Source organism: Homalodisca vitripennis, chromosome 1, assembly GCF_021130785.1.
Source record: "Homalodisca vitripennis isolate AUS2020 chromosome 1, UT_GWSS_2.1, whole genome shotgun sequence".
Lineage (NCBI taxonomy): Eukaryota > Metazoa > Arthropoda > Insecta > Hemiptera > Cicadellidae > Homalodisca > Homalodisca vitripennis.
In genome coordinates this window covers 93249339-93274883 of record NC_060207.1, presented here as the reverse complement: position 1 = coordinate 93274883, position 25545 = coordinate 93249339, and the positions used below count along the sequence as shown (strand labels likewise).

General features: G+C 34.3%; 1 protein-coding gene across 1 annotated transcript in view; it reads right to left on the bottom strand.

Moving 5' to 3' along the window:
• Positions 1-1959: 1959 nt before the first annotated feature.
• The window catches only part of LOC124366696 (mitochondrial carrier homolog 2-like), a 35520-nt gene continuing 11934 nt past the window's right edge, over positions 1960-25545 (bottom strand). The window contains exons 5-7 of the mRNA XM_046823297.1: positions 25183-25369; positions 19905-19972; positions 1960-2218 (exon numbers count right to left, since the gene is read on the bottom strand). Coding sequence (XP_046679253.1) covers positions 2062-2218; positions 19905-19972; positions 25183-25369 — 412 coding nt within the window. The 3' untranslated portion in view covers positions 1960-2061. The remainder of the gene's footprint in view (positions 2219-19904; positions 19973-25182; positions 25370-25545) is intronic.

Here is a 25545-nt window from a genome sequence, read left to right as displayed (position 1 = left end):
AAACCACTTCTAACAAGATGCTAACTTCAACATAACTCAAACATAAGCTAATACTGTTGTTTTGTTGTAACAGCTGACAGGTTACAACTATAGTTAAATTGATAATGAGTAAATGGTAGTGTCAAGGGACTTATGGCCCACCCTGTAGTTTAAATCATGAATAGTGACTTTTGTTGCAGCAAACTCATAAATTCCCTCATCATAGAAAGATCCAACCTCAAATGGCTGAGTTTGCAAGAAGTCTTTTGTTAATATGCAAACACCTCCTCTTTTTAGACTTGATCAACAGAACCCAGAGGAAACCGAAAACCCAGAAAGGCAGAAGGAATTCAATTCCTCTTGTTTAAGATAATGTTTAGATAAATATAAAATGTCTGGAATAGTCCCTGTAATTGTGATGCATTGGGTGTGTTTCGCTATGGTTTAAAGCTGGCTTTGAGGAAGAGTTATCTATAACATATGACACTTTCTGAACAGTCGACACAAGTACACTAATGAACCCAAGTTGTTGTCAGATACTCATTGGCACTTGGACAATGAGATCTCAAAACTTTCAGAGTGACCCTCATAAATATGTAAGCTACTAAAGTAATCTAGTCAATAGTGCTTGTTAGTTTTGTTGCTTATTCAGATTTTCAAAAATTTAATTCATGTTATATAGTCTTACCTTGGTTTCTCACTCATTCATGTTGCGAGTTTCTTGAAGGAATTTGAGAATAATTCAAATACAAAATAAAATTTGCCATAAGTTAGATTAACTTTTACGCTCTTCTAATACTCATTTGTGAATATTACAAGTGAAATAATTACTTTCCTGGTGTAAAATATAAATTAGTATGAGAGTGAAAAACGAATACAGATCCGAGAAAGAAAGAAAATGACGTACATTATATTAAGTTAAAGTAAGTTATATTTAAGCAACAATTATAATTAAGTACTTATCATATCTAAGAACAAGCTTTTCAATAACTGTATATTGAATAAAATTCTGCTGTCTAAGGACGTAACCAATGCAGCGGTTTTTGTAACGACTAGATGTGACTCCACTCCATTGATTGTCTCTTTTTGTTTGACACTTAAGAAACTTTAGAGCTGGTCTTATTCTCTTTGAGATCATCAGTCAAGAGTTTGGACATCCATTGGACACAAAAAAACGATATCAAATTTCTCAGTTTCATACACTAGAGTTCTTCATATCTGTGAAAAAAATTTTTAAAGATCTGTGATTGCGAGTCTTTCTATTTTCCCTGACCTTATGATTTATTTGTTGGATGAGGTCATCAGCATCCACAGGCAATCAGCTACTTCACTTTTCGTCATGAACATTAGGCACCATTTTTAACTGCAGTATAACTTGTAATGTCTTCTCCATGCATATAACACAATTTATGACAAATTTCTACCAGATATAGTTTCTTTATAATAAAAATCTAATGGCACTGTTTACATCACAGCCAACACAAGAGTTGACTGAAGCAGTCATTTTGAACACTAGTACAGAGCTTTTAAACTGACATAGCAACCTTTACTATGACACTGCCCAATGCGTACTAATGAACATACCTGCACAGTGCAACTCAGATTGCATTGCTACCCTCAGACGTTCGGCGATCAGATACCAGGTGAACTTACTTTTCAAATGACTCTTGTATTAAACTCCATATTTTAATTAAAAAATACCAATTCACTCAAAAAAGAGACACATCGCCACATGGTAAGTTGCAGATGAATAAAGGGCAATTATGTTTTTTATTCAATAATTTAACAGCATTTCATTGATTGTTGTATTAAGTAATAACTATTTTATGATTACTCCAAAAACAATAGAAAACTCTCATAGTACTTAGTACATAGTAACATTGAGTAAACTAAAATGTCTGGTAAAAACAGTATTAGTATACCAAAGCAGTCTCCTGATTTGGGCAACAGATTTTTGGGAGAATTAAAAACCAAAATAAATACAACCAAAACAAATGTAGTTTATTGTTTAGACTAATGAAGAATATGAACATAAATTGTCGAGTATATATAAATAATGAATAAACACATTACAAAGCAAATTTAAAATTCACCAGCCAGCAACTTTTCAGAGACAGGGGTGTAGTAGCGCCATAACACACTGGAGCCACGCTTTAGCTGGTGAATTCGCTGGAGATGACCCCAACAGTGGAACATGTTGTGGTAATGGGGCATGTTGGGGGGTGACCCTGCTGTCAGCCTGTACACAAAATGTCATATTCACGTAAGTACAACATACAACTCTATACTTTGGCAGTACCATAAATAAGAAAAAGGAGAATACTTAAATAATAGTAAATGACAGATAATATATAGTAACCTAATTTAGGTTACCATAGCTCCTGCTCTGATGGTTATTGTAACTACGGTACTTTGGGATTATACCGACCACACCAGTATGAAGAACACAAAAATATAAATTTATAGAAACAAACATGATAGAACGAAAAAACAACTCTTTAATTACAAAATTACAAACTTACAACGATTATCAATTGTTAATGGGGTCAGATTCCGTTATATATGTCCCCAACGCTTAAACTTTTTTCAATGAACTTAGAACGTTATAAAGTGATGTAGTTGAGTAACAGAACTAACATTCCATCAATCAACAAGCATTTCCAGGTATTGTGATCGGTATTGTTGTCACTGTTATCTTATCTTTCTCGAGAATCCCGATTACGGCATCACATGATTATTTAAGTTTTTTGCACGGTACATAATTGCCTTTCCATTACAATTCAATTTATATTTCTGATCAGCCCCTCTAGAATTTGATATTTTACTGATAGGTACTATCTCGAGGGATGTTTTTCTTTTGTTGACATCAGCGCGGGCAGCATTTTGGGTGGCGGAGTGTGATCAAGAATAAAAACAAGTTTTATGTGTTTTTTTCAATAAAGAGTTTAGTTTTTGTTTGGTAATGTTTGTTTTTGTTGAATTTTTGTGTTTGAAAAAATGTAGGGGTAAAACACGGAAGTACAACAAAGCGACGCACCAGCTGAACGGGCAGCGAGACTCTGCAATCACGTTATCTATTAGACCGCTCGACTTTGACCTCTGTCTGAGGACGGGAAGGGGTTTGCGATAAGACAATTCCTGTTTTATATTGACGAAATATTGTTCTACGCTAATTTAGTAATCATTAGAAGCAAAATGTCAAATAACGATTCATGTTTGGGTGTGGTCGGTATAATCCCAAAGTACCGTAACTACATATGGCTGCATCAGAGAAACCTGGATTGATTTTCTATATTAACCCTACCAGTTAATTTTTCTCTACCTGGCAGACGTTTTGAATGATTTGCAAAATCGTTTTTGTGAAATATGTCACAATTCTGTTCAATTATGAAGAAAGAAATTATGAAGTTAAAATGATCACACCCATAAATAAACATAATAGTTTGTAAGACAATATTATTTAATTTAAATGAAATGATTATCATTATTATTATATGTAAAGCTGTTATATGGAAATATTAAGGAAACATGTTTGCACATATGCATGAGATATTTCAAGGAAGAAAGCAACTGAGATTTTGAAAGTCTAGGAGTTTGAGACAACAATTATGACTTCAGTACTTCAACATACTATCTTATCTCTCTTATCATTGTGAGTAATATTAGATAGTGTCAGAATTGGGATAAAATGAAGGTTGATAATGTAAATTTTAATTTTTCCATTGACCAATGAATTAATTATTTTGATTCGTAGTAAAGTAAATTTCAAACATTAAAGACTGTATTGTTCTTGTAATTTATACATGTATGCTCTCAATTTGGTTTTTTTTATAGTTGTTGGTTGGTACACTATCTGAAATGGAAAATTATGAGTTTTGTGTACTAACTGTAATTTATTTATCTTAAAACATATATTTTCAAACATAAGACTTAATTTATTCATATAACTTTCCTATTTCATTTTTCTTTTTTACAACTAGTCAACAATTTTAACATATTTATACTATGGATAGTATTATATATCATCTTGTATGTTGTTTCAGCCACAAAGCAATGAGTCATCGAGAGGTCACAACTCGAACAGCTATTTTTTGAATGGTTAAGACAATGCCTGTTCAGTTAAGCAGGTGGTTCCGAAGGTGATAGATACAGTACATACATACAGTTAGTTGACAGTTTCAAGTTGTGCAGTTTAGTGTTGTGTTGTAGTGTTTTGAGGTGTGCAGTTTTTATTAAATAAACTAAACGTTTGAATGATTATATACTTTTATTTGGTTTAAAAAATGAGTAAATGAAAACGTAAAAGAAATGTTTTAACTGTAAAAGAAAAGCTCGATGCGATCCAGCGAATTGACAAAGGCGAATCAGTGATAGGGATTTGTAACGAACTTAACGTCGGGAAAAGCACTGTCAATGATTGGCGACGTAATCGCAAATCTTTACCGGATTTTTGCACTAGTGTCGAAACAGAAAAGGTGTTGACGAATCGACGAACATTAAAAAACCAACAAATGAGATGGTTGACGATGCGTTATGGCTTTGGTTTATGCAGGAGTGGCGAAGAGGAACTCCGATAACTGGACCACTTTTACAAGAAAATGCAATGTTTTTTCATAAGAAACTAGAAAAACAAAATAACGCAGAGTTTTCAGCCAGTGATGGATGGTTAGGAAGATGGAAGAGGCGACATGGAGTAAATTTTGTAAACATTTGTGGGGGAAAAATATCCGCAGAAATCGTTGCAGCAAACGAGTTTGTAATCAAACTAGGAAAGATAATTGACGAAGAAAATCTTTCACCAGAACAGGTTTACAACGTTAACGAGACTGGTCTGAACTTTAAACGTCTACCACAAAAAAAGCATTCTCTGTTGGGAATGAAAGTTCAGCTCCTGGATTTAAACTTAACAAAGAACGGGTTACACTCGCCTTATATACAAATGCTACAGGATCACACAAGCTCCCACTTTTGGTCATTGGGAAATCCCAGAAACCACGAGTGTTTAAAAACATAAATGTTTCATCGCTTCCTATGTTTTATTGTGCCCTAATGGCAGCATGGATGGATACCAACATCTTTAAAGACTGGTTCGTCAAGGAGTTTGTTCCAAAAGTAAAAAATATTTAAAGGAACGTACGTTACCTGAAAAGGCCATTCTAATCTTAGACAATTCTGGCACACACCCACCTGATCTTGAATGTGAAGAAGCACACGTTATAAAATTGGTTTTCCTTCCAGCGAACGTCACAAGTTTCGTTCGACCTATGGACCAAGGAGTCATAGAATACTTAAAGAGACGTTATCGGCGCAAACTGCTTTCAGAAATGTTGGGGAACATGGACTCGGGAATGGAACTTATATCAGGTGTTAAGCACTTAAATATTAAGGATGTTATCTACATTGTCGCAAAGGCGTATGAAGAAATGCCTGGCACAACGTTCATTAAATTTTGGTGAGAAGCCTGGCCAGACATAGAAAACGTGGTTGCTAACCCAGCTGAAGATGAAAATGAACATCCCATTTTAATAATTGAAGAAGATAACAACACAGCTCTACTTAACGACTTAAGAAAATTGAGTACTAGTGATGATCATCTTGAAGAGAAAATTGTAAATGAATGGGTGACAACGACCTTGAAAAAGGATTTTTTTAATGACTATCAAATCGTAGAAAAAGTCGTTGAGGAGGCAAGTGAACAATGCATTCCAGAGGACTCAGACGATCAAGCAGAAAAAAATCAGTCACGAAGAGGGGATTAAAGCACTTCAGTTGGCCACAATGTATATTGAGCAGCAAGACCGGGTGACAGCTGTAGACGTGATGTTCATTAAAAAGTGGAAAGACTATGCCTTCATAAAGACGATGGAGAAGAAAACACAAAAGAAAATAACAGATTTCTTGTAGTATTTACCGGATATTTAATGTACTTTTCTGTTTCTGTGTCTAAAATTACCATAATTTGGAAACAAAATGTAATTTTTACTTTTATATTTTTCTTATACAATGTAGTACAATGTATTACTCTATTGTTATTATTATTCCACTGTTCTTTAAAATATTAAAAGCAATTATGTTTTCAGTAAAATAACCTTTTGAATTAAATTTTTTTACTGGTACAGTATTACGTAGTATACCAATTAAGGTTATGTTCGTCGGATTAACCGGCCAAACCGCTTTCCAGCCGGGGGTTCGGTCCTGTAATGGCCAGTTAAGAGGGTGTCTACTGTACTGTCCTACTTTGTAGATAAAAGCCATTTTCACTTTTCGTGTCCTTGTCAAAACGCAAATTAAATCAATCATCTATTTGTGCATATGATATGTCAATGATACAATAAACACTATAAATAAAACCATAAAATACTCCAGGATGCAACAAAACGCGGTAGCTGTCAGCACTGTGGACTACAGCGAACTCAACAAGGTTCAAACACTCATGACAGAGGACCACGGGAATGTTTATATATATATAGTATAAAACACTTGAACTACTTGCGTGACGCGCGGTTGTCATAAAAATGCTTTTTGCACAATATTAAGACAATTGCACATTTTTACACAATCACTAGGATTGTAATATTAGCTTAAATACAATGAAGGTATTAATTTTCACAGATTAAATGAAGCACTAGTTCAAAGAAGGAGCTTGTTTTTAAGACCTTATTTATGAATATGGCCTGACTTCAACAAGGCAAATCCTTTAATGAGAGTTTCTAAGAGGTGGTTAGTTAGAAAAACTGATACTAGACGATGCAGCTATGCTACGTGAGAGTGATGATGTGAGTAATCAAAAATTAATTGAAGAAGTGCTCAGTGCACATCACTTTGGTGTTGATCAGACTCTTTTACAGCTAAGTGTTGTCATTCAGGTATTGATTTTTATAAAAATGTTGTAGAAAGGTAGTACAACCATATAAGGGATGTTTTTCTATAGATTCTTCACCAATAAGTATGAATCTGGTCATTTAGTCAGTGAAGAAACAACAATAATAGACTGTGGTCCCAGTAGGTTTTGAATTTGGAGGAGGATTTTTAATAAAATAGAAGAAAAAATGTACAAAGTTTGCTGAACAAATCCAGTAACTTTGCGAAAAGTGGAGAGTGAAACGTTTGTTTAGGTGTAACACGCCGAGTGGAAATGGTTTCATTGAGAAAAATCATAGAACTATAAAGAGAATAGCAGTCAAAAACAAAGTATTCAAGAAGTAAGTGGGTGTATTGTTACAATTATACTCCTAAGAAAGGATTTAAAAACAATATTATTCTTGGCTTCTTATATGTGTACTTAGACAATATCCAAATGTTTTAGAATGGTAGGTATTAATTTTTAAGATTGAAAATGGAACTTACGATTCAAAAATTCTGAAATCGACCATATTGGTTTTTGAGTGACATAATTATTTCTTTCTGATCACTTTTAAAAGCCATAAATACATTAGACATATTTATTGACACACTCTCTGGACTTAACATTTTCTACAGCAAGAAAAGAATATTTATTATACCATTGCAAACAAAGTTCTTAGAATAAAAAGCTTGAATACATTTTAGCAGACTGTCAATATACGAGGGCTGTTTTTTTTTCAACTTCCGATCGTGCCGCTAGATGGCTGGGCGAGCGGTATCGGCCAGCAATGCGCGGCAGTCGACTGCGCACCTCTCCCACTACAACCTCACTCATTTTCGGACGGAAGGTATCGGCCGACGCCAGTTCCAATTTATCTAGCGACACATAAACATGGCTACCATGATAGAATCTCCTGCCAAGTGTGAGTTGAGAAGTGCAATTCGTTTCTTGCAAGCTGAAGGGTTATCTGCAGCAGAAATTCACCGTAGAATGGAACGAGTATACGGTGAAAGCTTTATGAGTGACAGTGCAGTGCGTGATTGGTGTAGGAAATTTAAAGATGGACGAGTTGACATTCATGATGAAGGGGGCCAAGGACGAAAGTCGGTCGCAAACGAAGACCTCGTTGATCGAGTTGACCAAAGTGTAAGAAGCAATCGAAGGTTTACGATTACGGAGCTATCCAATCAGTTTCCTGAGATTTCAAAGTCAGCCCTGTACTCTATCGTAACTGACAAGTTAGGCTACAAAAAACTTTGTGCGCGATGGGTGCCGAAGATGTTGTCTGATGACCACAAAGCGCGGCGAATGGCGTCAGCAACGTCTTTTCTGAACCGTTATGAAGCTGATGGCGAAGATTTTTTGATAAAAATCATGACAGGAGATGAGACATGGGTTCTGTACGACACCCCAGAAACGAAACAGCAGTCCCAACAATGGATGCATTCAAACTCTCCAAACAAACCCAAAAAATTCAAAAAAACTTTCAACAACAAAATGATTATGGCCACGGTGTTTTGGGATCAAAAAGGTGTATTGCTTGTTGAGTTTTTAGAGCCAGGTACCACAATCAATGCGGAAGGATACTGCGGTACGTTACAATGTTTGTGGAGAGCTATCCAGAACAAAAGGAGAGGAATGCTCACATCGGGAGTAGTGCTCATTCATGACAACGCCCGTCCTCACAGTGCTGCTTTGACAAAGCGTCTTCTTGACGGTTTTAAATGGGATGTTTTTGACCATCCGGCGTATAGTCCTGACTTAGCGCCGAGCGACTATCACCTTTTCCCGGAACTGAAGAAGATGCTAGGAGGGCAGAGCTTCCAAACAGACGACGCGCTGCGAGACGTCGTCAAAATCCATCTCAAATCACTGGCGGCAAACTTCTATGAAGAAGGTATTAAGAAGCTTGTACCCAGGTATAAAAAATGCCTCAATTTAAATGGCAATTATGTTGAAAAGTAACTAATAATGTACCTAACTTTTGATAATAAATTTATTTAATTACTCTCCCTAGTTTTATTTTTATACCACATCGGAAGTTGAAAAAAAACAGCCCTCGTACATATCTTTGTGCAAATGTTAAGTTAGCTGTATTTCATCTTTTGCTTAGTGTAGTGTGAAAACTTACACTATCACAGGTTTGACTCTTGATACCCAGAGTCAATTTCCTTCTAAAAAGATTTTAAAATGTTGGTGACGAAGACATTTAAAACAAAGTGTTTGCATCATATTAACATCAGAAACACCTCAAAGACCACAAAGGAGGTCTGCCTGGTTTAACCAGCAGCCACCAGTGCAATCCAGATGAAGAGGTCCTCTCACTGTCTCATGAGGTGCACAAATCTCCAATCAAATTAAAATTCTTTATTTACATGAACATAGAGTACAGTAATGGCGTCGTTATTAAAGATTTGTACATCTCAAATCTTAAAATTGTATATACAATAATAGCTTAGTTGAGATCAGTCAAGAAGATATAAATAGGTAACAGTTAGAGTTAAAAAGATGTGATGAAGCTAAGTTTATACATGGTACAGAAATGTTACCATAAATAGTCAGGCATTGAAAAATTCTTCTAGGGTGTAAAAAGATTTCTGTAGCAGCCAGGTCTTGAGCGATGTCTTGAAGTTCTTCTCTTCTCTACGTCTCTTCAGATCTTCTGAGAGTTGGATGAAAAGTTTTCTCCCCATGTAGGTAGGTTTCTTTTCAAACAGGGTGAGGTGGTGTGTTGACAGGGCATAGTCATATGTGTTTCTAGTGTTATAGTTATGATTGTTACCTAGGTGGTCAGGTTTCTGAGCTATTGTGTAACAGGTGGCCTCGCATATATAGAGTGAGACCACTGTCAGGATTCCAAGTTCTTCAAAGGCCTGACGGCATGACTCGTGAGGAGTCAGTTCTGCTAACATTCTAATAGCCTTTTTTTGCAGAACTAGAACACGATCCCTGTTTCTTGCTGAAGAGTTGCCCCATCCTAATAATCCATACCTCAGGTGGAACACAACTAGAGAGAAATATGCTGCCCTGGTAGTATAAAGAATAAAGAATGATTTATTTTCTCATTTTCTTACAGGCTACATACATACATCAATACATAACGGTAAATTAATATAATGGAGTTATAATTTCCTAAATCTTGCCAGGTCTGACTGCACCATTACAAAAGACGGGAAATAAAAAATTACTTCTTCAAAATACCTATAGACTAAATTTATAGTTAAAATATAACCTACATCTAAATGCGCTATACTTTACAATAAATGAGAAAATATAGGGCCTCCAAGGCTAAGCCTGTTTGGAGGTTCCTTATTATATTTTAACACATAAAAAACATCAGCAAACAACTTAATTTAACAATTTAGATCTCTCTTGAGGATATAAATTAATATATTATTTAATCAAAACATAATATAATAATAGTTGTAATCAACCTGCTTATTCGAGTTAGATTAGATTTTTCATATTATTTGAAAATATATATATATATATATGGGCCGTGAGGTAAAAAACCAGTTACTATGTCTGAATATATAAAACTGAATTTATATCCTCTAGTTCAAACAACCACCTTCCCAATTTTTTTAAAAATACTAATTTGTTATTTGAGTTTTTTATATTGTTAGGTAATTTATTAAAAATCCACGGTGACATAAAAATGAATGATTTAGTAAAAAAAGTATTGTTTGGTTTTGGAACTCTTATATTTCCTGAATTTCTTAGTTTTAAGCTGTATTCATTTGCTTCTAAGTTGGTAGTATTTATCAAATCATAGTATTGTTTTAATACTTTATATATAAATAACATCTTAATAGGGAAAATCTTAAGCTGATTAAATAATGGTCGTGAGTGTTCAAATATATGACTGTGGGTTATTAATCTGACAAAGTGCTTTTGCTGCATAAGTAATGAATTTAAATTTGAATCATACGCACTTCCCCAAAGAAATATGCCGTATTCAATTCGACTTTGTACGAGCGCAAAATATAACATTCTAAGTATTTTTAAATTGCAAATGTTTCTTAAAAAATAAAAAATTCTTATAATATTATTGAGTTTTTTTGTAATTTTTGATATGTGAATTTTCCAATTAAATTCACTATCCATATGAATTCCCAAATATTTTATAATATCCGATTTTTGTATCGTTGAACAATCCATTGTTAAGCAATTATTGATTTGGCTTGATTTCAAAATACAGTCAGCACATCTATAGAAAACAGGTTCAAATATAATGTCATTTTTTCTGAGACTGAAATTGACATATTTTGTTTTTTCCGTACTTAAAAGCATATGGTTCATTGTGAACCACCACTGAATTATTTCTAGATCTTTGCTCATAGCAACGTGGATATCAGTCCAGCTATCTTTGACATAGCTAAGGGCTGTATCATCAGCAAATGATGTTAGTGTTTCTTGAAATCTGGTATCGCATAAATCATTTATATATATAATGAAAAGGATTGCTCCCAATACTGACCCTTGGGGCACGCCATATAAGATTTTACCCATTTCACTGTATGTGGAGTGCATTCTGACACACTGATACCTATCCCGTAAATAACTTTCAAACCAAGAATAAGCTATTCCTCGAATACCACACCTATAAAGTTTTTTTAATAAAATTGTATGATCTACAGTGTCAAATGCTTTTTTTATATCTAAGAATAAACCACTTATACATTTACTTGAATTTAGGCCATTGTATACATTTTTGGTAAAATTAAATAGAGCGCTTTCGGTATTCATATTTTCTCTGAAGCCAAATTGATTTTTACTAAAAAAATCGGTCTTATTTAAAAAATTAACAATTTTCTTTTTCATGAGTTTTTCATAGATTTTTGAGAAACAAGAAAGCAATGAGATTGGGCGATAGCTATTACACGTACTGCTTAGTCCACCTTTATATATAGGAATTACAACGGCTGTTTTTAATTGTGTTGGAAAAATTCCTTTTTGAAAACTAAAATTGATCAAATATGACAGAATAGTGACTATTTCTGGTGCGACAGTTTTTATAGTGTATGAACTAATTTCATCTATACCTGGAGAAGTATTATTTTTCAATAAATTAATTATACCAAGGATTTCTTCCTCACATACAGTTTCTAAAAATATAGTTCTTTGTTGGTGTTTATCTATAAAGTAATTTCTTATGTTTAATTTAGAAAAATCAGATGGAACATTATCGGACAATTTTAATCCACTTACTACATTAAGAAAATACTGATTAAATTCATTTGCTACATACTCTGAATCATATTCAAGTTTGCCATTTACATCTAAGACTATGGTTTTGCTATTTTTTGTTCTTTGGTTTGTAATGTCATTCAAGACTTTCCAAGTGTTTTTAGTATTGCCTTCACACCTTTCTAATTTATTTTTATAATAATCATTTTTCAATATCCTAATTTCCTCTAATAGCTTATTTCTAAAACGTATATAATGATTTTTCAATTGAATGTTTTGAGGATGATTTTTGACTAATTTGAATAATGAATTTCTTTTTTTAATCTTGTAACAGATTGTATCATTAATCCAAGGTTTTAGTTTCTTGAATTTATTTTTTTGTAATATTGATTCTCTGCTACAACTTATACAATTTTTAAATGTTTTAATAAACGAATCAAAAGCTGACGACGGATAAAGTTTATTGTAAACACAAGACCAATCCTCAGCGGCTAACAGCTGCTTTAGATTCACATAATTGATACGCTGGCCGTCCCGGTGGGGCGGAGGAGGGGGCCGGGTCTCCCCCTCCGCCACCCCACCAAGAGCAATGCATACCAGAGAGTGGTCTGTGATACCAGCGTGTATTGTTGTGACATCGATTGTTACCGAGCGCTTATCATATAAACGCGCATAGACATGATCAATACATGTTGCTGAATCTACTGTAATTCTTGTAGGTTCATTAACAAGACTTTCTAAACCATTTACTGCCATTAACCTTTGATAATTATCTACAAGATAATGATTTTCCAAAATATTTATGTTAATGTCGCCTACAACTAAAAAACTTTTTTCCTTCTTAAAACCATCTAAAATATTAGTAAACTCTTTAATAAACGAATCTATTGTATATGAATATAATCTATATAGAGCCAAAATACAAAGGTCAAAGTTACATAATTTTAATGATATTTTTAATGCGTCAGCTGTTTGCATTTCTACTATTGTTGAATTTATAACAGTTATTGAATTTTTAACATAAATGATAACGCCACCAGCTCTGTAGGTATCATTACAGTGTGAATATAAAACATAATTTGGTATTTCATAAAAATTTATTTCTTTACTGTTGATCCATATTTCAGATAAAATAATTATATCGGGAAAAGTATTTCTCTGTTCAATTTCAAGTATAAAAAGATCAAAGTTTTTACGAAGGCTTCTTATGTTTTGATGGATTATTTTTACAGAATGTTGATTAGTCATAATTAAAGATTTTATGTTTATATTTACTTAATACTGAATACAAAATAACTAGTATACTTTATTCATTTTGTAGCAAAGGTGACCTGCATAATATAATAATAAAATAAAAAATAACACTTAATATATTAACATACAAAAGAAATAGATACTGGTACTGAGTTTAACCTTCATACATAAGCTATTTATTTACATTTACCTTTGGCAGGTCAGCCTGGCAAGTTACATGAATAACTTTAGAAGCCTCCTCTTTTCGTAAAAAGATCCTTCCATCCCGCACCCAAACGAACTGATAATTGTTCTCACGCTTAAACTTCCGTGCCTCTGCCATGAGCTTCCTCTTCATCGGTGTCAGGGACTCGTTGATATAGACCGGCTTGTCCATTTCCAGGTTCATGTGCCGCGTCGAGAAGTTACTTTTGACACGTATTTTTCTTAGCAGCTCTTCTTTATCTAGTCGGCTTACAAATTTCAGCACTATTCCAGGCGGAGGACTGTTGGGCTCGGATCTTTTTCCCAGACGATGACAGGCATCAATCATTGTATTGGATATATTGAAGTCCAACGCTTTTCCCACCTCCTTTACGACAGACACCACGTCTTCATTTTTTTCCTGTGGGATACCATGGATTTCAACAGTGTTCCTTCTTGAATAATGCTCCTGCTCCTCGATGCGTGCTTCCAGAGAACTGATTTTCTCAGAGAGTATTTTATTCTCAGTTACTAGGCCATCAACTATTGCGAGGCATTTTTCCACTTCCTCAGTTTGTATCTTGACGGCTTCGGTACTCTCGTCGATTTTACTGTAGAGTGTTTCATACGACTTATTGAAGTTTTTCTCCATTTCTTTTTGGCTTTCTGCCACTTCAATAATCTTCTTCATAACATCTTCTATGGTGAGTTTCCCCTCCGTTGCTTGAGACTCGAACCTCATACTCTTTCGCCGTTCTGAAGCACAAGGTTGGCATCTCCACACTAGGTTATCCGCTGTCACACACTCTACATCAGCCTTGCTCATTTTCAGACAACTTGCGTGAAAATCCTTAACACAGTCTTTGCACGACAACCTTATCTGCTTAACCGTAATTGTTTTCAGGCACATCCCACACATAGACATTAAAAAAAATTTAATTATGTGGCAGTCACCAAAATAAAACTCTCCAAAAACCAATAGTATTAACACAGCGCGGCAGGTTGACAATTGATTCACTCGCGAATTTAAGACTCCCAAGAGAGACGTGAGCTCTTATCAGACACAACCTTCCTCAACGAGCGCTGACTCATTACTGGTAAGTATCTTGGTAACAAGAACTTTTTACTCTTTTAAGAGCATAAATACTGGAGTTAAACTTACTACAGAGATCGTCAATGTGTGGATTCCAAGATAGCTTGTCATGTATTATAATGCCGAGGTACTTTGCTTCATTATCTTATGCTATTTCTGGTAAGCCATAGTAGTCACTGGTTCTTCGGCATTCCCATATAAGTTGCTGTGTTTTGCTCTGATTAAGAACAAAATTATTATTTTGGCAGTATTGTTTGGTCATATTCAAGGCTATAAAAGAGTTAAATTCGAGGGATATTGAGTCTTTTTATGCAATAAGAAGGGCTGTGTCATCTGCATATAGCATTGCTTGGGCCCAGTCAAGAAGATAGCTTGGAAGGTCCTAGTCAAGAAGATAGCTTCAGCAGAATAAAAAGCACTGGTCCCAAAATCGATCCCTGAGGGACACCTCTCGTGATAGGGAGGAAGGTAGATCTTGCTTTATGGGATGTATTATTGTTTGTGTAGTTCACTTCAATTAGTTGCTGTCGGTCTTTCAGGTAGCTAGCAAGCCAGTTTTGTGATGCTCCTCTAATGCCCATGTTCCCTACTTTTTGGAGAAGTAGAGAGTGGTTTAGGCAGTCAAAAGCCTTACTGAAGTCCAGCAGCATGGAAGTCACTGTTGTATCCTCTTCAATTTGGTTGATGACGAATTCTGACAGTTGAACTATTGCTGTAGTTGTGGATTTACCACGGAGGAAGCCATGTTGCTGGGTCGTCAAGATGTTGTAAGTCGTCAGATGAGTTATCAGTTGGTTTAGTAAGATGTTTTCCACTAAATTAGATATTATTGGGAGACCTAATATTGGTCTATAGTTTTCCACTGATGTTACGCTGCCTTTTTTGTGAACAGGGAATACTTTTGCAAGTTTAAGTTTTGTTGGAAAAATGCCCTGTGAAAATGAAAAGTTGATTATGTGACATAAAGGACTCACTATTTCATTGCTGCAGTGTTTCAGTAGTGTGGAGGTGAGTTCATCGATACCTGCTGATGGTTTTGATTTCAGAGATGAGACTGTATGGGAAACTTCTTCTGGTGTGGTGGGGTAAAGGATGAAGTCAGGTATTGCGCCATAGTCTTTGCATGTTGGTAACTGATTATTTACAGCTTGGCCAGCATTGGAGAGAGTGGTCAGCTATTTTTGTAAAATGCTGGTTGAAGTACTCAGCTATTTCATTAGGATTCTTGATTTGTTCTTCACTGATTACAAGTTTTAGTGATTCGTCCTTTCTACTATTTTTGCATTTTTTGTAGTTAATAGCCTGCCAGATAGCCCTTTGTTTGTTGTTTGAGTTGTCAATGAAGTCTGAAGTTGACTGTTTTCTTAGTTTTCTTAGTTTTTTTAAGTAGAGGTCCTTTTTTTTCTGTCAGCAGTTTCTATTTTATGGTCGTTGTAGCCAGTTGTCCTTTCCATTTTCAGAGCTCTGAGGAAGGACTTTCTTAATATTTCCGACTCTTCATTGGTTGCTTTAAATACATTAATATCACCAATGATAATTGTGGGGCACTTCCAAGTAGGAATGAGGTCTATTCCACTAGACAAGATGTCGAGGGCATTGTCAAGGCTTCCACTTGGTGGTCTGTAAACACCAATTATGTAGATTGTGATTTTACCCATTGTCATGTGTACTACATGAGTTTCACATGTAAGTTCACTTGCAAGGTCAGTTCTAAAATTGTATATTTCGTTCCTTAACCCTTCACTAGCAAAAAAACAGCTACCCCTCCTTTTCTGCAATTTTGACGCTAGAAACCTCCTATTAAGTTGTTGCCTGGAAGCCTTGTACTTGACAGCTGTGACTCTTTAAGCCCATGCTCGGTTAAGATCACTAAGTCAGGTGAGTGTAATTCTAGAACATGTGTTAGTCTGTTTATTTTCCCTCCATGCTGTCAATATTTTGATAAAAAATCCTCAGTTGGTGTTTTTGGTTGGTAGAGTTGTGTTTTACTATGGTCTGGTTTTTGTGGAGGTAGGGATTTCAAAAAAATTTTGTCCAGTAGCGTTTGCAGGCAATGCTTCTATGGAAGTAGGCGAATTTGGTGGAGGAGCTGAGTTAACTACATTGAGATTGCTAAAAAAGTTGTCATTGATGGTTTTGTAAAAATCTATATGTTTATAGGTAAACCGCTAACAAAAAAACCTTGGTTGATTTGAGTTCACGCAGGGTGGGGTAAATATCCCTCCGCTGCCCCTCCAAGCATCCCTACCACTGCTCGGCGCTCACTTTATTTCAATCTAATAAAATCAGCTGACTAATCCGGCTCAGTCGGTATCGTTCACTGCTGCGACCCGTTCAGTTGAACCGGTCAGTACAGAGTTACTAAGTCTTCCCGCTAGAGCGTGTTTTACCGGTCATCGTGTTGACTGAACAAAATGAACGAATGAACGACTGGATGTAATAACCAAGTGAACGAAAGGATCTGCTTGCAAAAATGTGTTCGGATAGAGGAAGGAACAACATATTTTACAGTGAATGGATAGATATATAACAATAGATGTATCGTTTCAGGAATCTAGTAAATGTAAATATATATTATTAATAGAAATGATTAACAAAAATTAACTGTATGTTACCATATGCATTACTAAATATTTTAAACGTTAATACTTAAAAACAATGGACTTGGTTGATTAATATGCCTTTGATTTATCATAAGATTATTTCACTACAAATGTTTCAATAAATTACTAAACATCAAACAGACACATCGCATTGTTTGAAAATGATTTATTTTTATAAATAACAACACATTTTAAACATTTAATGGATTAAGTTACCACCACTTTTCATAATACCCAGGCAGAGTCATTAAACTAATATTACACACACTATTACACAGAACGCCTCCTCTCAGATCGACCCTGCACATCGCACCTATATCGACCATGTGTTACCACATGATAACCTTTTAAATGCTAATTGGCAATCAATTTTTAACAGCACTAATGTTAATGTTTTTACATTTGAACTTCAGAATATTATTACAATTTCAATAGACAATCGAATAAATTTAAAACGAGGTCAAAAAAGCTAAAACCATGGATTACTTCAGAATTAGTCCATGCTATAAGACAAAGAGATAAATTACGTAAATTAGTGAAAAAGCAACCATTTAATGTGGAGCTTAAAACCTGCTATGTCAATTGCAGGAACATTTTAAGCAGAAATTTAAAGCAACTAAAAAATATTATTTTTGTGATAAATTCGACCAAGCTAATGGGGATTTAAATATGTTTTAGGGGGTTTTAATTAAATTGAGTGGTAGAGGGGTTAACAAGGTTTCTTCCCTAAATAAATATTTGCCAAATACCAAATTATTCAATGACAAAATCAAGTTTGAAGTAGCTAACGAATTTAATAAATTCTTTACTATTGTGGGTCAGAACTTGGCGAACTCTAATGGCTCAAATATAACAATTTTTTTCGAAGACAGATCTTATAGGCTTCATACGACCTGTTCTTTAAGAGTACAACATATTCTTTAGAATTAATTTTCTTCGAGGAAGAACTAATGACTATAAGAAATTTGTTAATCGAAACCATTCTTAATTACTTATACATTAATTTTCATACTCTTTTAGCGTTGAGAACTTATACTCATAACACACGGTACTCGCAACAAGTCGTCATTACAGTTTCTTTATAAAAAAAAACATTCAGCGTAATAAATTTGTATTATATTTCTCAAGTTGTGTATCGTAACGTGTGTTTGAGTTACAACTTCGCTTCTGTGTTGCAATGACCTAATCTTTACTGGTTTAAAAACGCGTGAAGGATGGGTTACTATTGTTAGATGGCGAAGAAGTATATAGACTTATAGTTCCTTGTTATCGCTGAACTTTTAACCCTTCCTCGCTATTTATTGTTATTCGGTCTGTCCTTCACTATAATTACCATAACTGATACTTCATACGACAGTGCAGCAAAACTAGATTTATACTTGGTTACGTATCATTATCAATGTGACTCATCAATTGCCTGCGTGGTCACTGTTCTCATTGCTATCCAGCCAGATTAAAAATAAATTCTAAAACCATTAATAATATAAAAAATTACTAAACTACTATTTTTTACTTATAAAATAATTTGTTCTATTATTAGTTTTGAGTTCCAATATTCACGACCAGAGCCTACGCACAGATCCTAGGCCCATATAGGCTCATCCCGGTTATACTACTCCTCTTATTTCAAATTTTAATTGAATTAAATAGAATTAATGCAAGGTTTATTATAATAATAAATAATTAACTACGTATAAGTACCGTATTGTTACACTCTGGTACATGATTTCAGACATTGTATATATTTGCTTACGTTTGTTGCAAAACGTGTATATGTGTGTTATTGTACTATTTTTAAGAAAATAAACCATTTTCATTTCATTTTTCATTCCACCTGGTTTGGAAAAAAGTATCAAATTTATTCAGTTGCCAGGCCAAATTGAACAAAACTTTCAAAGTGAACGGGTCTTTTGAAACACTCCGATCCGGATCACTCGTTCACCTGACTGACTCGTCGAATTGAACGGTCCAAGTAAGTAACTGCAGTATAAACAATATGGCGCGAGCAAGACAAAATTTAAACAGCTGACAAGAAGATGCTCCGCCCACTCGCCACTCCCCCCCGCCGGAGGGGGGCCCCTCCTGCGCTGTGCTGCTCAAATATTTGCTTCTGTGCAGGTTTCTTTATTAGCGGTTCACCTATAGTAAAAAACATGTTTATGTCTTCACCATCAGGACGGATTTTTGCAGTTGAGGAAGGGTTTTTAGAGCTACACTCAAAATTCACATAGAATTAACTCCTCTCACTACAGTTAAAGGATACCTTTGTGTTATCTTTTATTTCTATTGATTAAAAAAATAAAATGGTATAAAGTTATTAAAGAAGTAAAAAAAACAATCAGGGATAACTTATTAATTTTAGCACCTCCAAAATATATGCTTGGATTAGGGTTTAAACCACAGATTGTCAACTCAAATAAGCCGAGTTTCTTAAAGAGCTAAATTGATCAGTTTATATTCCATTAAATTACCATGTTTATATTTTATTGTTGTTTTCAATTATAAATGACAGATTTTTAAATTGTATTGATATATTGTGGAAGTGGGGAGGAAATAACATGCGTTAGCCAGATACACAGTTTTTAGAGTAAAGTTGACCATAGTGTGAAGTTTTCTACTAAAAAAGGAATGTGTAAAGATATATTTTTTTAAATACTGCTACACAGTTATAAATAAATGGTGCATACATAAAATGTTCCCTGAATAGGTTGTTGTTCTATTCTATCTATACTACACTAAAAGTTATGTTACAACTCACCCGCAATCCGTCACAGCCATGCAGGAGCCAACAACAAAAAATGAATAAAAAGAGGCATTGGAAACATACTGAAAAAAAAACAAGAACTACTATTAGGATTTAACAAAATAACTCAGTTTTATAAAGCATCATATAAATCACATATTTAATTCACTCATAGTATACAAATATATGAACAAAATTATCATACCAACCTCCTCAGAGAAGAAAATGTAAATGGTAATAACATATTAATTTTTAAGAAGCTTAACAACCCAAAATATAAACTGGATGGTTTTACTGGTACTTATATTTTTGTTTAAAATATAACTGTTAAATACTAATTAAACAATTTTGTTTGTAAATTGTTGTTTGTTAAAAGTTGTCATTTCTGGATATAATGTTTGGATTTTAAATTCAATTATTACTCTGTAATAATTTTATACAGTATAAATATGTTCTATAGAAGATATACAGACGTATGTTGGAATTAAAATCAAATTTTCTTGGTATCATCTTTTCAGCTGAAATGGTTAATTAGAAATATAGTATAAAGTAAAAAATAACATATGGCCTAGTAGAAAACTACATATTTTAGAACATCCAGGTATAGGAATGTTTTACTGTGTTTAATTATTTTCCAAAGTTTGGAATCTTATTTTAGAATCACTCCGTAGAACTAGAATCACTGTGTATATGAGGCATCTTTTTAAAAGTACTATTTTGGTATATAAAAAAATCCTAGTAAAGTTTTGATATAAATTTATATACAAGTCCATACCTTAATCAACTCTTCTATATATATTTGCCACCAATTATGGCTTTTATCATATCAAACAACAACCATTTGATAGGATTGTCATAGAAGTTTGTTACTTGATTCAACAGTATATAAAAAACAATGGTTTTACTGCTAATGTTGTCATCACAGCAATGCTTTTTCAGTTCTAACAACACATGTTAGCCACTGGGCACTAGACTTGGAGCTGTATGGAGGATGATCATATTGTCTTGCAGCAAAAGAACACATGTTTATCAATAGGTTTATAGGAAAAGGTTTGAGTTTATTCCTATTAACCCTTTTAGGACGACAAAAATTTTGGTTATTTTTTAGGTACGCATTTTTTGACGTGACCATATTTCATAGCGAACATACCAAAGAAGACGACGGTGAAATTGGGCAAAATGTAGTAGTTTGATAAATATATTATAAGTCCATTATTTTAAATTGTCCTTACACCATTTTTTATCCACATGTACATAATTAAATTGTCTACAATATGGTAGCATTTATTACTATTTACAATAACCAGAAAAATTAAAAATTAAATAAAATTTTAGAATTTTTATTTTATTTTTTTATTTTATTAGTTTGGCTTCAGTTTACTATGATAAAAAAAAATTTTTTTACTGTGGGAACTAATATTACTATGTTTCTTACATAGTTTTCAGTTTAAATACAAAATTTTATTAACATTGGTTGAGAAATAATTGTTTTACAACAAAAAGACTTACATTACTACAAAGTACCAAATTATATAAAACGGACTAAAATAAAAGTCAAACAATTAAAGTGGTTTTACTTACCATATAATGTGGTTAACAGGTCAAATTTATCCACAGGTATTGAAATATGTAGTATTGCTAAGAAACACTATAAAACACTCACAAAAATATATACACTATATACAACAATGGTCTAATTAGTTAGCACATGTATGTTTTGGAAAGCAAATCGGGTGACACCCTTCCTTGACAAAAGAAGTTGAACAAAACACATTTCACTATAAATCTATAAACACTAAGTTTATAACTGATCTGAAACAATCAACTATAGTCAACGCGACCGCACTGTGACTGACTGAATGTAAACAAACTAGACGGAATTGGCGCGCTCCGCCGACTGGCACTACAATAGGCGCTCACGTGCAGCTGTTCTAAAAAATAGACATATGTTGTATTGTTTGGCCAAGATAAGTTCCGAAATACTCCATTTCCTGTCTCAGGATGTGCCTCTACAAGGAAAACTAATTTTGTTCATCGTATTTTCGATATTACGTGAGTATTATGCAAACGTAAACCGGCGGGCACATAAAAGTCCGCTCGTCTTCTTCGGTTAAAACTAGTGCGGACCATTGAAAGCCCGCATCGTCTTCTTCGGCAAAACTAGTGCGGACTATTAATAGTCCGCTCGTCCTAAAAGGGTTAAATAATAAAGCTTGTACATACAGGTTGATGAGATGTGTGTTTATTGAGTACAAGTGATAGACTGTTCAAAATATTACAAAGTAAAAAAAAAACTGTCTTAATAATAACAATTCTTGATGTTAGGCATCAAACCATGTAGAACTATTGCCACACTAGCCCCCCCCCCCCCCCGGGCAATGACTTTGGCTACAAGTCCAAAACATCCCTGAAACAACTGTACTTCCAGAATGGGTTGTACGCTCTTGAACAAGAGGCGTTGGTAAAGGTGTAGTAGTACGAGGCGTGTTCAGAAAGTAAGTAAAGTTTAAAATAAAAATACAAGTAAAACAATTTTTTTCAGAACAATTTTATTTCTACATTAAAGCCCAAAAGCTATTTTTTTGACATAGTTTTCACAGATGTTCAAAGACTTGTTGTAGCGGATGATCAATTTGTCTATACCCTCTTCGTAGAAGGTTCCCGTCAACGAATTTAGCCACAACTCCACGGCAGTTTTCACTTCATTGTAGGTTTCAGAGCGTTGGCCGCCTAGCTCGCAGTTTTATACAATATATGTACATGTGTACTTTTTTAAACTATCTAATTTGAAAATTTCTGAATTTATGGATAAAAGTTGTTGTCAAATAACCATTATTTATTCTTAACAGGATTCCGCATTGGTCAAGTTATTGAGCTTACAGTAATTATTTTTATTGTAAAGGTCATTTATTTGTGTAAACACATTTAAAACTATAGTTTTTAACACCACTTTAATGAAACAGATTTTGTTACTTTATCGCGGCTGACACCTGCTTGTTGGAAGCGCAAACCGCCAGATTGTCTAGCATTTTATTATATACATTAAATTAAATGAGATGACAGAATATTTAATCTTGTAGTATCATTGAAAAAAAAAGGTTTTAATGCTATAAAATGGTATGTACTTTTCACTGTTAGTTGTTGTTTTCGCTTTTGTCGCAATTTTGCGAAAGCTTTTCCCAAAAGCATCGCATTTCTCTGCTCGTTTTGCAAAATGTGGAAAATGCGATCACAACTTAAACCTTGCCTAGATGACATCTTTGAAAGCAGTTTGAATGCAGAGAAGAATAAGAGGCAAAGCATGAACGAGTCTTCGAGTGAGCCATGATTACAGCTTTTAATTAGCGATGTAAATGCTCGATCAAACTATTAGAAGCTGAATGCCAACTTGCAGTTAAGTTGTGGTGGATTCTGAAATTCTTCGTAAAATTCTTCAAAAGGTGAGAAGAGAATTGAGCTACCTGATCAATCTGATGAGGAAGCTCAATTCTCCCCTCAATGAGAGTCTCAGGAACACCGAACTCAGAAATCCAACAATCCAAAAGTCTGTGAATTATATTGGATATACTTCAGATTACAGAGTGAAACAGTCTATGACAGTTAAACAATATCAGAAAAAAAAGTGCAGGTGGAAGAGGACCAATCAATTCAATATGAATGTGAGATAAACTCTGATTTGGAGTTTAGAATGAACCCAAAAGAACGTGAATATGACATGAGATTTTCAATAGATGACATTCATTACAAGTACAAGCCCAATTCTGAAATCCTTTTTAATACCTCACGATAATAAGCAGGGCACGAGCTTTCTTTTGAAGACATCTTCTTGGAATAGAAAGCAAGAGGTTGCAAGAAAAATTGTTGTAAACATGTTCTAACTGAGTGATTTGAAGCATCTGTGAATAATGCAAGATGTGCGTTGACACAAGGATGTTCGAGAAGTGAAGTAGACAAAATGCAGTTTTTGCATGCTTGAAAAGCTTCTCTTAATTCAAGTGTTCACCAGATCGGTTGGAACTTTTTAGAGATCTGATTACTTACAGCATTATGCAATGGGGCTTCAAATTCAGAGGCATGAGGGATGAATCTGCGATAAAAATTTAGCATTCTAAGAAAAACCGTGAAGTTCATGGTTTTGGTAAAGGAAAATCTTGAATTGCCTTCAACTGGAGCTCGAATACTATCAGCAGAAATGTTGTAACCAAGAAAAGTAAACTCTGGCACTCCAAAGGCGCTTTTTTTTACACGTTGATGACCATTCCGTCCTTTGAGAGACGTTCGAAAATGATTCTAGGATGACACTCAAGCTCCTCTTAAGAATGCGAGAAAACGAGTACGTAATCCATAAATGAAGTAAAAATTTAACTTATGTAGAACTTCATCCATAAATCTTTGAACAGTTTGATTAAGACTGAACACCATGAACGGAAATTCGAAAAGGCCAAAAGGTGTAATTATAGCAGCTTTACAAATATCTTCTTCAGCAACAGGAATTTGTTGATAGGCTTCCACTAAATCAATTTTGGAAAATATCTTACAGCCATCAATAAAATAAGTAGAACCGTGAATATGGTGAAACTGGATAACAATCTGGGATAGTTTGAGCGTTTAACGCACGATAATCACTGCAAGGACATCAGCTTGAATCACTTCTAGGTGCTAAATGTAAAGGAGACGACCGTTCACTTTTGGAAGGACTAGTTGTTCCAGCTTGCAACATATGATCAAACTGCCATGAAAAAGTTCATGGCAAACCTGAAAGCACTGTGATAGTTGTTCGTTGGAATCACTATTCCATCGGTAATAGGTTTCGTACAACAATTGGGTTTTGTGCCTCGTTCCTGATGTAGGAAATTGTGAATTGAGAGATGGCCTGGGCAAACCACAGGCTCGGTTTGTCAGCAACACGATGTACTACAGAGAGATGGATGAACACTGGCGTTGACAACAGAAATCTGCAACGGCTGCTACTGCTCTGCATTTGGCTTGACAAAAGGTGTAGTTAGACAGTGCACTAGCACAGGACATCAACCACACATCAAAGAATAGAGCTACCTGACGTGTTTACAAGAATTTATGTTTACATAATTATTTTTTCTAAACAGAGAGTGTTCTGCATTTTCTAATTAGTATAAAAAGACCTATCCTCTATTGATTTTAGAAAGTCCATTCTGACATAACTACTACAAATTTAATGAAATATTCTTAAGTAAATCCACTATCATCTGTAAGTTTAATTTTTTAAGATATGATTATTTGAAAAAAAAAAAAAATTAAATAATTAGAATCGAACCTGTATTGCAGCATCCACAAATTTCCGAGCCTCTTGGTCTTTGACCACATATTCATGGGCAAGGTATACCCCAGTGGTGGCAACTGTGTAGATGAAGATATCTGCCAGAAGACGAGGCAGAAGTCCTGCGAAAAGGCCAAATATTCCCTCTTCCTCAAAAATTGTCCATAATGATGAAAATATTCCTCTGTGAACAAAATATAAAAATTAGTTTTTGAATTAAAAATTCTTCTTATACCAGACCTAATTAATTAGAGTTGTTAAATTATACTGGTTGGTATCCAAACATTTTGAAATTTTGAGTGGATTGTGTATACAAAGGTCTATTGCAATTGTTCTCATTGTAACACTAAAGAAACATTT